Source organism: Necator americanus, chromosome IV, assembly GCF_031761385.1.
Source record: "Necator americanus strain Aroian chromosome IV, whole genome shotgun sequence".
Classification (NCBI taxonomy): domain Eukaryota; kingdom Metazoa; phylum Nematoda; class Chromadorea; order Rhabditida; family Ancylostomatidae; genus Necator; species Necator americanus.
In genome coordinates, this window is record NC_087374.1 from 24,360,686 (window position 1) to 24,375,788 (window position 15,103).

Sequence of the window (15,103 nt, forward strand, 5' to 3'; positions counted from 1 at the left end):
CCTTTCTCCAACCGTTCAAAAGTGAATGGGGTCAGAGCACCGGCTCCGACTATCGTATCTATGTTTCTGGCTAGAGCCAGTAGAAAGCTACTTATTCAACACGCCAATATTCAGTCATTAGTCAATATTCGGTTAAGGGCAGTCCAATATGGATACTGCTGTTTGTGCGTTTAGATAGTGATTGAACGAACCATCAACCACTCAATCTTCATATAGATCTCCACTACGTTTGCCAAATTAGACCTCCATTTCAGCACATCTCTTCGGTTTATTGAAAAATCGAGAATCTTTCTGTTCAATAACTCCTAAGTTGTTCTTAATTCTGCTTGATGGTAAGCTTACCATCGTTAACGACAATACTCAAACAGATGATTGCAACGCGCTTCTTTTTTGACGCATATTCCCTCCGTTCCCTGCCCTTCTCCGATCGAAGATGCGTCGCAGTCATCCGCGCGAAGACATTCGGCGCCGATTGCATTTGGCAAAGATAGCTATATTGTGGACGATTGAAATGCGTATAATTTGTCCATTGAACTTAACAGCCAATTTGCCTTTCGTTTTTCATGGTGGTTGCCTGGAACACAACTATAGTCGCTACGTGTAAAATCCCATGCTCTCATTATTATTCTGATGATTATTCAAATCCTACCGATTGCTATTCTTTCATCAGTGACTGGATCCCCGATAATAAGATAGATGGAGCAGAAATTAGTGACGGGTAGTTCATTAGTAGCACTGGAGATAGTAAATGAACGTTATATGTTTTCGAAGTGATGTTTGCAGCATTTTCCATGACAGCAAGGAACATGGTAGGCATGCTATTCTTGTAGCGCCGGTGCCGCTTCAATCGATAATTTACTACCAAGACTGGGCAACTGCGATGTGATTATGTTAGTACTGATGACATGAGATAATACTGCCTATTCGTAAAGAAAACAACTACGTTGTTGTCTTTTTGGAAATTTGATGGGAGTCGTTCACGAAAAGAGAACACGTTGCATAGAGGAGCAACATGTATTGATTTATATTCCTCTTTTGTGTCTAGATCCTTGGACAATTTTTCGAATATCTATATATTTAATAATGTAACTCTGCTACGTTTTCCCGAACCATATTTTGAATAATATTCACTAAAAGATTGGTTGACGTTGGATTCTTATAGCATTTAAAGGATACCGTAAAGGTCCTATCACTGTAGTTGTAGTAATGGATATTAGAGTCGATGAGTGGTATATCAATTGTCCTGATGTTTTCTTTTCTATTTGCGACTCGGCAAAAGAAATTATTGTTCTCCTATTTTTCCTTCTTAGAGAAAAAAATTCTAAGTTTCATCACTTTTAATGAAAGGTAATATTGAGCTAAAAGATGAGTTGTTTAATAGGAATTGTAAAAATGAACGTGAATTTGGATTTTAAAAAAAGTTGTGGAAATCTATTCAGCATGTCTGGAATGTTACAACTAGGCAGGTTAGAAACTGCAGCACTGGTTAAATTTGAAGTTAATTGCGAACGCTGAACTGAGCCCTCTACAGAAAAACATGAAGAAGAAAGTCTTTTCTTTTAATTTATTCATTTCCATTTAGCCCTTTGACGACAGCGCGGCTCAACGTTGAGCCGCACGGTTTCAACGGTTATTTCCCGTGACTTCCTAATTTTTTTTTTAAATTTGTACTTAATTGGTTTCTTAATTAATTGGTTTATTATCTTCGAATTTTCACACACGGCATGGGCATGGAAAAAGGTTCTTATCATTTAAAAACAAGAGACAAATTCAAACGTTCACACTTTTTGTGCATCCTTTAGAAACATACAATGCAAAATTGGTTTTTCATTCACTACAAATAATCCAGTAGAGTTTCTGATCTCAGCGGCACATGTGTCATCAAATTTAGGATCCTTTTCCTTGCTCTGCTTACTCGTTTCTTCAACAATTACCGACAACATTTCCTTGTCCAAATGTAGCTCGTAAAAATCGATTGATTTGTGACAGTTGCGTAATGGATCATGTGGACCAAATTGCTGAGAAAAATTCCAGTCATCATGAGTTCCTGCGTCGCTTGACCATTCGTCTGTTCGCTCTCACTATCTGACACTGACAATCTCTTATTACTGCTCGAATGAGACTCCTTATCCGCAAGTAGCATTTACTCATCATTGATGATAAAACCATTTTCTGTAGTTTCTTTATCACATTCATGGAGTAGTCTTTTAGAACTATTCTCCGAATCGTCTAACTCAGATTCGTCCACCTTTGCCTGCTAAAGCTCAAGTGACTGTATGTAAGCAGAATGAATGAGAGTAAAAAAAAGTCTTATAACAACGCAATTACCAACAAATACAAGACAAATTATGTAGAAACGCAAAAAAGGAAAAAAAAAGTGGTAACCGTGGGACAACGCGGCTCAACGTTGAGCCGCGGTTGCACGGTGTCCTAAACTGTGACTGTCCCGCATGCAGACACGCAAAAACGTGCACTGTCGTCAATGGGTTAGTTTGTTTCGTTGATTACATAATTTGGCGGTTTCGCTTGATGTCACGCTATCTTGTATTGCCTGAAATTGCGCACAAAATAAAAGGATTAAAGTGTTGCGTATTCATAGCATTACATTCAGTGTATTCTACTAAATTTTGTCACTCAAAAACAACATAAAATACTTGCACAGGTTGACTGTGTGCCCCCCCCCCAACAGTCTTATTGGGAGGAAGAGGCTAGTTTGCTGTCTTAAGAAGCTCTTAAGGTGATGCATGTCTACATTTGACTCCGTAGTTTTGCAACCGGATTATCCTGTCCCGTCTGGCGCAACGCACTTGCGCTTTGATTGACATACAGTTCCTTTCCTCTCTGTTGTAACCAGATCACAGCGGTACGGTTGAGGAACTTCGACCTGACTGTACAGCCTTCTGCATCGCGGTCTCTCACAGAGGTGGCATGGTCAAGCGCCATTTCTGATGCGCTGCATTTGCATGTGGTAGGGTACAAAATGCACGGAACGGCAGCTAGCGTTGGCGGTTGTCAATTATTGACAAGACACACCATTGAAAAAGTATTAATCAGGAGCGGGCTTCTTCCAGCCCATGAAAATGGAATTGGCGAGAATAAGATTTCTCTTCTCGATTTTAATTCTTATCAACTTTACTATCTCTTTATTCAGTCTGCCTCGAGAATTGCGCTCTAGTCTCATTCTAGTTCCCCGCGTTCTTGTCGGTTGGTTTTGCATCGTCTATGATGGTTATGAGTTCAACAACATTGGAAACTCTCCACTGCATTCAGTTTCTTGGAAACAAGGACTTGTACACGAGCAGCATATCTCTTTTCTTATCGACTAATTTTTTTTCCACGGAATTGGTCAGTTCCTTTTGTTGATGTGCTCAGCTCTACGTCATAACTAGTATGTTCCACTGCATGCAAGGGTGTATGCTGGGCGATGAGCCTGGAAGGCATCATCCAGAATTGTCGCATTTCTCAAACGCATGTTGGGTTAGACTCAACTGTTCTCGTGAATAACACTCTATTCACTTTAGAACTGTAAAATTCAATGCTGTGTTGTCTTTTTGATCTCCTGTACGTCACATGCTTCATGCAGATGAACCAATCTGAACAGCAAACATTTTTTTATGATGACATTGGGATTTGGAACACATTCAGTTTGAATTCGAAAATAGGAGATTCGTCAGCATTTGGTTCAGTGCGTAGAGAAATTTTGTCATGTGTTCAACAGTTGCAATGTATTGTGAAGCAATTTCAAAATCACTCAAAAACTCACCAAAAGTTTTTGTTGTCTTTTGTCGAAAAAAAAAAACCGCATATCCTCTTATGGAGGCTCGTCAACCGCTTCTTCAGAACTTTTCTTTTTTTACCGGTAGTTCATAGTGTGATTAGGTTTGATCACATAATCTTCTTCAGCGGGAATGCGACAAATTGCGTTCCGTTTTGGAGCAGAAGGCGCAGTCAGCTGCAAGTCCAGGAGCTGGAGTAGCACCTGCCTCTCCTCGATCCGAACAACTTGGAAATGACTTGAAGGAGGTGAAGAATTTCTTTTGATAGATGTATGTTTCTGATATCCCTTGACAGATATACTTTTAGAAAGCTGTCCTTCCGGCGGATGGGGCGAGTATGCGAGCGAAGAAGTTGGCCGTTTCTGCTGAACCCACTAACTTCGAAACTCAGGCAACTACTCTACAACACTATAACAAGACGGCTGGGTCAGTTTAACTCCGTCAGATTTGATTTTGGTGTTTTTTCAATTATCCAATTTATTATATCCGACTGTATTTGCGAATTTCAATCCAATCCCGAAAAATTAAAAAAAAAAGTTTCTTTTTTTCGACTTCCTGTTTTCTTTGTTGATGTATCTGTATACTATCTTCCTTCTTCTTGGCCACTTAACTAAGAATAATTAGTTTTTATTCAATTAAAAAGTCTTATACTTTTTCTCATGAATACTGTGATGAGAAACATGGGATGATATTCCTTATATTATATTCCTTAACACCTCTCCGAATTGAAGAGATATGAATTTTTATGACAAAGAAGATTTCCATGGGGATTTTCTTTTTTTTATCTCACCTTTAGTGAGAATGTAGACTTCTGGTGTGTTTTTTTTTTTTGAATTGATGCATTGATGCTGTCTTTTGCGACATCCCAGCCTTAAACGTTTAGATCGCAAACATGACTGAATTTCCCCTGTCATTGTTGTATAATCGTTCTTGTTTTTTTTTTTTTTTTTTTTTTGGTTTTTATGCAGTCATCGGTGACAAAGCAAGGAAAACTTCTGCTTTCTAGATTTTCTTAAACCTTTTTGATGTTATATGAAAATAGCATAAAAAAGGCCGTAACTCAAGCCTGAATGGTGGTTTTGCCAAGTCTCAAAGAGTAGTAGACGTTTTCCTCTTCCTGTACTTCGTGTTTCTTATGTAAAGATAATTGAAAACGTAATGACATTACAGTTCGAAACAGCTTATTCGGGATGCAGTGCATAAAAATGATTTCCTGAAACAACTAGCGAAGGAGCAGATCATTGAAATCGTAGAGTGCATGTACGAGATGCGAGCGCGTGCTGGACAGTGGGTTATCCAAGAGGGTGAACCAGGAGATCGGTTGTTTGTTGTTGCAGGTAAGCTTCATTTTTCACCAAATGATCCCTTACAAACAAAGTGTGTCAAAGCGGTTGTGCGAACATGAACTGCTCCACTCGTTTTTCTTTTAATTATTCAATGTGACAACATTAGAAGTCTTTTTGTGGGTACCGACTAGACATTTTTCAAAGAATAGTTTAGAAACAGGATCTATTCATGCTATAAACACAGAACAATACGAAATTACACTGTGAGAAACTAGGCAGAAGATTATGGCATTTAATATGCTAGCTATTAGTTCGTGGTTTACCCTCTCGCTTTAAGGCAGCATACCACGAATCTGAAGTGGTGCGGATTTCAGGTGGAGTATCCGTATATGGTGTCGTAGATTATGGAGAGGCGGTAATTCCGCTCATCTCTTCCTGCATCACTGCAAACACCCGCCTTCAGAAAGCTGTTTTGTACGACGCCATCTATTGCAACGCTCCACCCCTCCGCCCTGCGATTCGTCCAAAATCAGTTCGGACTGCCCCGATAGGCAGTAAAGGACGCTACGCGTGCAAGGGTGGTGCGCTGCAATAGAAGGCATCGTACAAAACAGCATTCAGGGGCCGACTGCTTGCAGTGACTCAGGGAGAGATGAGCGGAACTACCCCGGTCTCCATAATCTACGACCCCGTTTATGGATACTCCAACTGAAATCCGTACCACCCCAGATTCGTGGTATGCTGCTTTTAAAGACGGCGTCTCACGAAACTGAAGATGTTGGAAGAACTCCACGCATAGAGTAGGGCAGTAGTCGATTGTGAGCGTAACTACGCTCAATTTCCCATATTAAAGACATCACCCCACGAATCTGAGGTGGTGTAGATTTCAGGTGGAGTATTCGTATACAGGATGGGAGACTACGGAGAGGGGGGTGATTCCGTCAATTTCTTCCTAATTGCCGTAAAAAACGGCCCGGAAGATAAGGCTTCGTTCGTTTTAGCGCATCATTTTGTACAAGAGGTTCGATTGGAGCGCGTTAGTCTTGTGCGGCGCCGCATCTTCTGGGCCGTTTTTTACGGCAGTTAGGAAGAAATAAACGGAATGACCTCCCTCTCCGTAGTCTCCCATCCCGTATGCGAATACTCCACCTGAAACCTGCACCACCTCAGATTCGTGGGGTGATGCCTTTAATTCACAAAAGGGGATGTAAAACAGCCCCGTGCGATCCGTTCTTCCTAATGATGCAACCTATTACGGGTGATGCAGCGAAGCTTATCCGCATCTAGTGTGTGGCTGGGGCAGCTTCTGCTCCTGTTTTGTTAAAATTGTTTCTATGTTATTTTGTTATTATCATTATTTGGTATTTGTTATTTTAATATATATATATATAATATATATGCATATATATGTATATATATATATATATATATATATATATATACATGATATTAGTCGGATTGTGGGCGCTGGACGGCGACGAATTCTCCCGTGTTGTATTTTATACCAAGTTGCATCGTTGGGGAGACGGATCACACACGACTTTTCACACGATTATTTTGGATTGCTATGAAGAATTGAACGTGATCACACGCATATTCGTGACACCTCCTACCGCCATCAATTTTTTAGAGATCAGAACTTCGTTGGCTTCGGAATGCGCTGTCCTAAAGACACTAGGTTGCTAATTCAATGGAGATTTGACGAGTTTTACATTAATGACAAGAAGTGAATGTAGCTAGACTCTGCTCTCTGTGCCTGTTTGGACAAGGTATAAAAATTAGAAAATTGGTGGTATAAGTTTAAGAAGGATAAGATGAAGAACCTTATTTGCACCAAAATATTGTAATTCAATCTATGCCTAGACAATCCGTCATAGTCTCATTTACGAAATGTTTCAGAGGGTGAACTTCAAGTTTCACGAGAGGGACAAGTACTAGGAACGTTGCGCCCTGGGATAGTCATGGGAGAACTTGCAATCTTGTATAATTGCACAAGGTATGTTGGTGTTCATTTTGTTATATTATAGGATATCTTGACAGAAGCACCATTTTTAAGAAGATTCTTAATACAAGAAACTTGTGGTGTATAACGTAAAAACATGCACATAACTTTTAAATGAAAGTCAATGACATTTAAATGAAAGTCCCTAGCTCTAATTCAAATCAAATTTGATTTTGGCGGAAATACACTTCACCATTCTTCCCCGCTCTTCCAATTCTTAGATGGGGTGCAGACAAAAAACATATAAATTTCCTAGGCCGTATCCATTCTAAATTTCAGGATCCAAAAGTACTAATTCAAGCATTTGATGAATCAAGCTTTTTTTTTATGAACTATGTCCAAAGTTTTCCCTCATGCGCTTTTTCCGCGAAGTAATCAATGATCTTCTTAATCTAACAACATTTACTCAATCCGAGCGTTTCTAGTAGTTTAATGTGATCGAATTTATGAATAAATTGGCAGTTCTGAGTTTTTTCTTGTTTGCTTTGGTGAAGCGGGGAATAGAATTTAGTTATGCCTTTGTTTGACCTGCGCGTTTTTTTCTTTCTAATAAGTTCGTAATTTCAATTCCAAAACAAAGTATACAATAAAGCATCAAACTGCCAAAAGCCTTCAATCGTCTTATATATATATATATATATATATATATTATGGGCGGATGTGGCGCAGTCGGTTAGAGGTCCGTTGTAGCCACACGCTCGAGGGTTCGAATCCGCCCTAGTGCTCACCAAGCCTTTCATCCCTCCGGGGTCGATAAATTGGTACCAGACGTGTCTGGGAGGATAAAAACACTGACTTGATCATCGGCTGGCCCCCGCAAGTCATTGTATAAGCCAACACGCGTTCTAAAACCTCAACGATTACGAATTCCAGTAAAACGCGTTGGCGCATCCCAAGTGGATTGATACGCCAGTGACTTTATCCTTTATCTTATATATATATATATATATATATTGTTGTTAATTTCATCTTTGATTGTTTTTTTTTTCACCCACTTCTCCCTCTATGACATTTCCTACTTGGTCAACGAATTATTCTGCGGTACAAATTTGCGCGGTTTACACTCAGAACTTTATCGTGTTCCTGCCTGTACAGGGCGGAGATCGGCACATCAGCCGTCTTGGATTGGAAGTTTTGTTTCTCTTCAGTGGTGGTACACGTGTTAGATACCGTCCTGACCATGTACATGGCTCATCATGGCTGATGAGCAGTATTTCACTGCTTCATATTCATGTCCAGCTGCATTACAGCCCCTTTCACTTCCAAAAATTATTCGCGACATTTCCGCAAACTATGTCGATTTACTCGTCAGATTGGAAAGTAAGCTACTCAGTTCTTTTTTGCAATAAAAAAAAATGACTTGCTCTTTATTGCTGCTTTTTTTACCTTTTCTGAACGAAATACTGCTCCATCTAGCGCCTGAAGGAATATTTTCATTGTGTAAAACAATGTCATTTCTCATTACTTTTTGTCAACTTTTGACTTTGGTGCAAGTATTCTGTTGCTAAGCGGTGCCCACATTTAAATTCTCTTGTGGCTGGGCACGATTTCTCTCCACCGGTTAATGTATGCAAAACTTTGCCTTATACAATTTCTAAATGCTTTTAAAAATAGAGGTAGAAGAAAAGGGTCGATTGTTTTACTTATTTATTCATGCGTTCATACTGTTGTCGGTTCTGGCCAAAAAAAGAAGCGACGCGCATCACAACACAACTAATACAGTGGGTGTCACAACCTATCTGTCTGTCACACATGATTTGATTATCGTGCGCACCTAAATCTCTTACGTTGCGGACAGAAACCATCGCGGTTTTCACCAATACGATTGTTCGAACTATTGTGGAGTTGGAGTTTACGATCAGAGTATTCTAAATGGAAACTGCGCTAAAGATTTCCGCACTAATAATGATGTTTGTTTGTGTTTGAGGACCGCGTCTATACAAGCCCTCACCGACGTCCAGCTATGGGTCTTGGATCGAAGTGTATTCCAAACGATAACACAGCGACTGGGGATGGAAAGGCACACACAGTTGATGAATTTCCTAAGCAAGGTAAAGAGAAGCAGCATAGAAACAGCTATATTCAGAATCTTCTTGATGGAGACTTATTTATTTTTGCATCAAATCAGTTTTGATCAAATCAGTTTTGCAGTAGATCGGATCACCCATAACTAGGTTTCAGATTTAATTTTTGAAAAATATTCCTTAATGCTTCTGGTTCCTTCCTTTTCATTAGCTTTATGTTTTTGAAAAGATCACAAGAAATACGAAAGTAGAAAGCAAAGGAATTTATCTTGTCATGGTCTTCATTTATTGACATTTGACTAAGATTAAAATTGATTAAAACGAGAACTTATAACCAACAAAGTTTCTACGTTCTTACTGAACTATAGGAAAGTTTATTTGCTGTTATATTATATTATGCTGGAAAAATCATTACATCTTGGATAATTTCTTGCATCGTGAGATCCTATTAAGGTTTCCATCTTCGAAAACCTATCCGAGGATCGTATCTCAAAAATGGCAGATGTCATGGATCAGGATTACTATGCTGCTGGACATTATATTATCCGCCAAGGAGAAAAGGTTTGTGTGTTTTGTGCAAAATTATCCGTTGATTTGCCTCTATGTCCGATTTTATAAAAATTCCTCTGACGTTGATATTTAGGGTGATGCATTCTTCGTTATTAACAGTGGAACAGTAAAAGTGACGCAGCTAATAGAGGGCGAAACAGAACCTCGCGAAATCAGGATTCTCAATCAGGTTGAAATTCCCATTTAATCATGTTCCGTATACTATGGTGTTGCTAAAACTTGTTTTATAGGGTGACTTTTTTGGTGAACGGGCTTTGCTTGGGGATGAGGTCCGAACAGCCAATATAATCGCACAAGCTCCAGGAGTTGAGGTGCTTACTCTCGACAGGTGGGCCTTTTTCCTTCTTTTTTTTTCTGAAAGAAAAGGAGAAGACTTTACCAGCTGTTTCTCTTCCTTCGATTCTTCTGTTTCTTTTTAGGGAGTCATTCCTAAAACTCATAGGTGATCTCGAGGCGCTAAAACGTGACTACGGGGACAAGGAGAGACTAGCACAAGTTTCGCTGGAACCACCTAGTCCTACCAAAGTACCATTTGTTTCTTTCCGCTATAAGTTGATTCGCAGAGTTTTATCATATCGAAAAACTACGTTTAAAGGCATCACCCCACGAATCTGAGGTGGTGCAGATTTCAAGTGGAGTATTCGTATACGAGATGGGAGACTACGGAGAGGGAGGTGATTCCGTCCATTTCTTTCTAATTGCCGTAAAAAACGGCCCGGAAGATGCGGCGCCGCACAAGACTGGCGCGCTCCAATCGAACCTCTTGTACAAAATGGTGCGCCAAAACGAATGAAGCTGTATCTTCCGGGCCGTTTTTTACGGCAATTAGCAAGAAATGGACGGAATCACCTCTCTCTCCGTAGTCTCCCATCCCGTATACGAATACTCCACCTGAAATCGGTACCACCTCAGATTCGTGGGGTGATGCCTTTAACTGATCTTGCAGGATATAATCCGTGAAGAGTTCGCTCATGTCCACTTGAAGAATATAAAGCGCTTAGCTACGCTTGGTGTTGGTGGATTCGGACGGGTTGAACTGGTCAGTTATTCTTTCCCTAATCGCAATTTCCAGAACAGTCTGGAATACCGCTCTTATTATTTCACTTTTTGATGGAATGATTACCTGTATGGAATTGGTATCTTTTTGCAACCTTTTTTCACCTCAACCTTTTTTCGGTCCTTTGATATACCATGAAGTAGTTATAATAAGTTCAATGGAAAGAGGATCTCAGTAGAAAACTTCTATGTGAGGTTAGAATTGGAAAAGAACTTTGTTTCTAGAAGAACATTCTTCATTAAGTTACCTCATCTTTGCAATAAGTTGCATCGTTGTTTACGTCTCACACCTTTTTTTCTGCATTTCAAGGGGAACTGAGCATGATCACGCTCATATTTATGAACTACGCCCTCTATCTAGTAGTAGTGAGATTTCAACATCGTCAGTTTTGTGATACCTTTAAAGGCATCACCCCACGAATCTGAGGTGGTGCAGGTTTCAGGTGGAGTATTCGTATGCGGGATGGGAGACTACGGAGAGGGGGGTGAGTCCGTCATTTCTTCCTAATTGCCGTAAAAAACGGCCCGGAAGATGCGGCGCCGCACAAGACTGGCGCGCTCCAATCGAACCTCTCGTACAAAATGGTGCGCCAAAACGAGTTTTACGGCAATTAGGAAGAAATGGACGGAATCACCCCTTCTCCGTAGTCTCCCATCCTGTATACGAATACTTCACCTGAAATCTGCACCACCTCAGATTCGTGGGGTGATGCCTTTAAACATCTGGGCATAAATACGTCGCCGCTAATGGCTTTTTATTTTCCTTCTTTTTTTAGAGATGATATTAGTTTAGGTGTGCATCAATGGTGACAAGTCACGAACATTTGCACTGAAGGCTTTAAAGAAGAAACATATAGTGGATACGCGGCAACAGGAACATATCTTTGCTGAGCGAAATATTATGATGGAAACGAATTCAGAGTGGATCGTAAAGTTCGTTATGACTTAGTTTGATATTAAATCAGTATTAGTGAAATTAATCTTTCTAAATGCTTATTCCAGGTTATATAAGACGTATCGGGATACGAAATATGTGTATATGCTTTTGGAAGTGTGCTTGGGTGGAGAGTTGTGGACGACACTTCGTGATAGAGGTCACTTTGATGACTACACTGCCCGATTTTACGTCGCCTGTGTGCTAGAAGGCCTGGAGTATCTTCATCGGAAGCACATTGTATATCGTGATCTCAAGCCGGAAAATTGCCTGCTCACCAACACGGGATACCTCAAACTAGTAAATGATCTCTTCTTTTTATGTTTATACCAGTCTGAAGGTCCGGCTAAAGCCGGACTTCAGACTTTCTGTGGTTTTTGCTTCGCTCGCCTTCACTGATCAATTGGACTTCTGTATCTCCAACAATCTTTCTTCCTCTTTTATATTATAACTAAAAGCGAAAGATTTCATGGTCTTTGTTCTAAACGCGCAGTTCTACATTTGGAGAACATTCGAACTTCAGCTTCAAACACTCCTTATCAATATATTATAGACAAAATTCAAAAGTATCACTCAAAAGATTGGTTTTCCTCCTCTTTCCCTCCAAGAGTCATCAATGAATGATGTTCAAGCACAAAATGACGTGAAAGAATTTATCCAACTGATAAAGATAGCGTTCTACGTCAGATCACATAAACATCTTGCTACTACTTAAGCAGCCGTTTGCATGCGTATTTCCTTTTTCTGAGAACGGCTTGCTATTAACTTGAGGCGAACGAAGAAGGAAATAGAGGAGTCATAAAGGTGAAGAGCAAAGCGCCCAGCGGCCACGGCTATGAAACATCCCATTTACCTTTGGCGAAGTTATTGCGCACCATTTTGATGCCGCCAGACCCGTCGCACACCCTTCTATAGGTGTCTGGCGCCGGCGCGCCAACCCGACGCCGTTGGACCCGTCGCACCCCATTTTATGGATATCTGGCGCCGCCGCACCAATCCGACGCCGGTGGACCCGTCGCACCCCATTTTATAGTTTTCTAGCGTCGAGGCACCAACTCGACGCCGGTGGACTCGTCGCACCTCCCTTATTGAATTTCGTGACACACACACACACACACACACACACACACACACACACACACACACACACACACACACACACACACACACACACACACACACACACACACACACACACACACACACACACACACACACACACACACACACACACACACACACACACACACACACACACACACACACACACACACACACACACACACACACACACACACACACACACACACACACACACACACGTGACACAGAATAAGCCCTTTATTATATATAATGATCTTTCGGCGTATTCTGATACGAACTAAGGGTGAAAAATGCCCACTAAAGTTGTTCCTTTTTTCAGGTCGACTTCGGTTTCGCAAAGAAATTAGCCTCTGGTAGAAAAACATGGACCTTTTGTGGGACCCCCGAGTTCGTTCCTTTTTCCTTCCAAGCGGTTTTTCGGATAGCATTAATTGTTTTGATTTTGATCATTTTTGGTTGATTTTTTAAAAATCCACATTTTCTTTTAGGTACGTATCGCCGGAAATCATCCTGAACAAAGGTCATGATCAGGCGGCGGATTACTGGGCATTGGGCAAGTTTCACATCTCTTTACTCATTAGCGTGCTCCTCGAACGCTTTTCTGTATTCATTTGCAAAGAGACGATTTTCGTCATATTTTATCTGAATATTTTGCTCGGATATCCACTTTCATTTCATTTCCTACGTATCACTATTAAAATTCCAAATCATTGCGCGGCATATTCTGTTCAGAATGTCAGCACTTTAAGTTTTTATTCGTTGGGATAGGTAGCAAATGGTATCCAAATTCTATATGTCTGCTTGTACTGCAGGTATCTACATCTGTGAGTTGATGCTTGGTCGACCGCCCTTCCAGGCCAGCGATCCAATGAAAACATACACCCTCATTTTGAAAGGTGTCGACGCGTTGGAAATCCCAAATCGGTGAGTTCTAGGTAATGGTGCTACTTGACTCATGTGTATGTTTTCTTTTGCAGACGAATCGGCAAGACAGCCACAGCGTTGGTTAAAAAGTTATGTCGTGACAACCCAGGAGAACGACTGGGTTCAGGTTCAGGTGGGGTAAATGACATCAGGAAACATCGCTGGTTCATGGGTTTCGACTGGGAAGGACTTCGATCACGGGTACTCAAGGCCCCAATTTTGCCAAAGGTTTGGTTCTATCTCTGAAACCAAGATTTAAAAAAAGTCTTTGCTTTGGGAGCATTCTACTAAAGAACTACGTTTTCTCATGTTGGAGTTTGCTGTTCCTAACTTTTTTTGCAGCAAAGATTGGTGCGAATTCTATCTTACCTGATAGCTGTGTTTCTTCTCAATAGCAGTATATTAGTTATATTAGTATATTAGTTATACATCTTTATTTATGTTTTGCCAGAAAAAAGTCACTTTCTGGGTTGCCTTATAGAATACATCATTATAATTAATCATCATAATTACTTATGTGTTTTTGTCCAGGTGTCGAATCCTGCAGACGTTACGAATTTCGACAACTATCCTCCCGATCAGGATGTGCCACCAGACGAATTCTCAGGCTGGGACGAAGGCTTTTAGAGGCAAGCTTAAGAGTCCTGTTGTCGTGATATGGTATGTAATGCCCTCTTTTGTTCACTGATCCTTTGTCTAGAGTATGTATATGTATATAAATAGTGGATGTCAGAATGATTGACATTCGTCTGTCAATTGATACTTGTTACTTGTCATTATTAATCGTTTCTATATTAAAGTAGGAATTCTAGTCCATTTTTTGTCACTTTTCTCACTTCTACAGCATCCTGTGTGTTCTTTTAAAGTTTTTGCTGATTTTATTTAGTTCGCAAAAATTACAGTTACCCTATCGCTACCTTAATTTCTTGTTGTCTTGTTCTCTTTTCCTTTTTCTTCTTTCCTTTCCACCTGTTTTTGTCACGATTGCGTAATCTGCCATGTCGTTCCGATGCTGTATTTCATACCCGGTAGAAACCGCGGACATTAGTTCATTGTTTTTTTTTTTAATTTGTCGCGGCTACAGTTTCACACCTCAACATTTAACTGTTCACATGTTCAGCCAAATGTACACTCCAGCCGCTTTTGAAAGTTAATAAAATTCTATGAGATTATCACAGTAAGAAAACTGTCAAAGGCTCTATATGGTGCGGCTAGATGCTAAGGTATTGGGGCATTGGGCCAAAAATCGTAACATACTCCGCACTCATTGCCAAATTTTTTTTTGAGGTGGATACGCATCAATGCAATCGAAGAAATTCCGGTAAGTTACATCCCCTGTCATTTCTTGAGAACGTTCAACTAAAAGTCGAGATCTTCTCGGGATTGTGTTGCTATCCCGTGTTTGGACACTATTCCATTTTGAAAAG

At 40.4% G+C, this 15,103-nt stretch overlaps 1 protein-coding gene across 3 annotated transcripts in view; it reads left to right on the forward strand.

Annotated features, from left to right (window-relative positions):
- The window catches only part of RB195_002543 (uncharacterized protein), a gene marked incomplete at both ends in the record, with an annotated part of 28,916 nt that extends 14,613 nt beyond the window's left edge, over window positions 1–14,303 (forward strand). For 2 of the 3 annotated variants that reach the window (XM_064199851.1, XM_064199850.1), the window contains 17 exons: window positions 3,904–4,023; window positions 4,084–4,202; window positions 4,947–5,113; window positions 6,962–7,058; window positions 8,992–9,115; window positions 9,542–9,649; window positions 9,732–9,827; window positions 9,889–9,986; window positions 10,078–10,183; window positions 10,605–10,697; window positions 11,508–11,647; window positions 11,717–11,948; window positions 13,072–13,139; window positions 13,241–13,305; window positions 13,565–13,676; window positions 13,730–13,904; window positions 14,208–14,303. In XM_064199851.1, coding sequence (XP_064055730.1) covers window positions 3,904–4,023; window positions 4,084–4,202; window positions 4,947–5,113; window positions 6,962–7,058; window positions 8,992–9,115; window positions 9,542–9,649; window positions 9,732–9,827; window positions 9,889–9,986; window positions 10,078–10,183; window positions 10,605–10,697; window positions 11,508–11,647; window positions 11,717–11,948; window positions 13,072–13,139; window positions 13,241–13,305; window positions 13,565–13,676; window positions 13,730–13,904; window positions 14,208–14,303 — 2,016 coding nt within the window. Of the gene's footprint in view, window positions 1–3,186; window positions 3,346–3,903; window positions 4,024–4,083; window positions 4,203–4,946; window positions 5,114–6,961; window positions 7,059–8,991; window positions 9,116–9,541; window positions 9,650–9,731; window positions 9,828–9,888; window positions 9,987–10,077; window positions 10,184–10,604; window positions 10,698–11,507; window positions 11,648–11,716; window positions 11,949–13,071; window positions 13,140–13,240; window positions 13,306–13,564; window positions 13,677–13,729; window positions 13,905–14,207 lie in introns of all 3 variants that reach the window. The other variant, XM_064199849.1, reaches the window with a different exon arrangement.
- Between the last annotated feature and the right edge of the window lie 800 nt (window positions 14,304–15,103).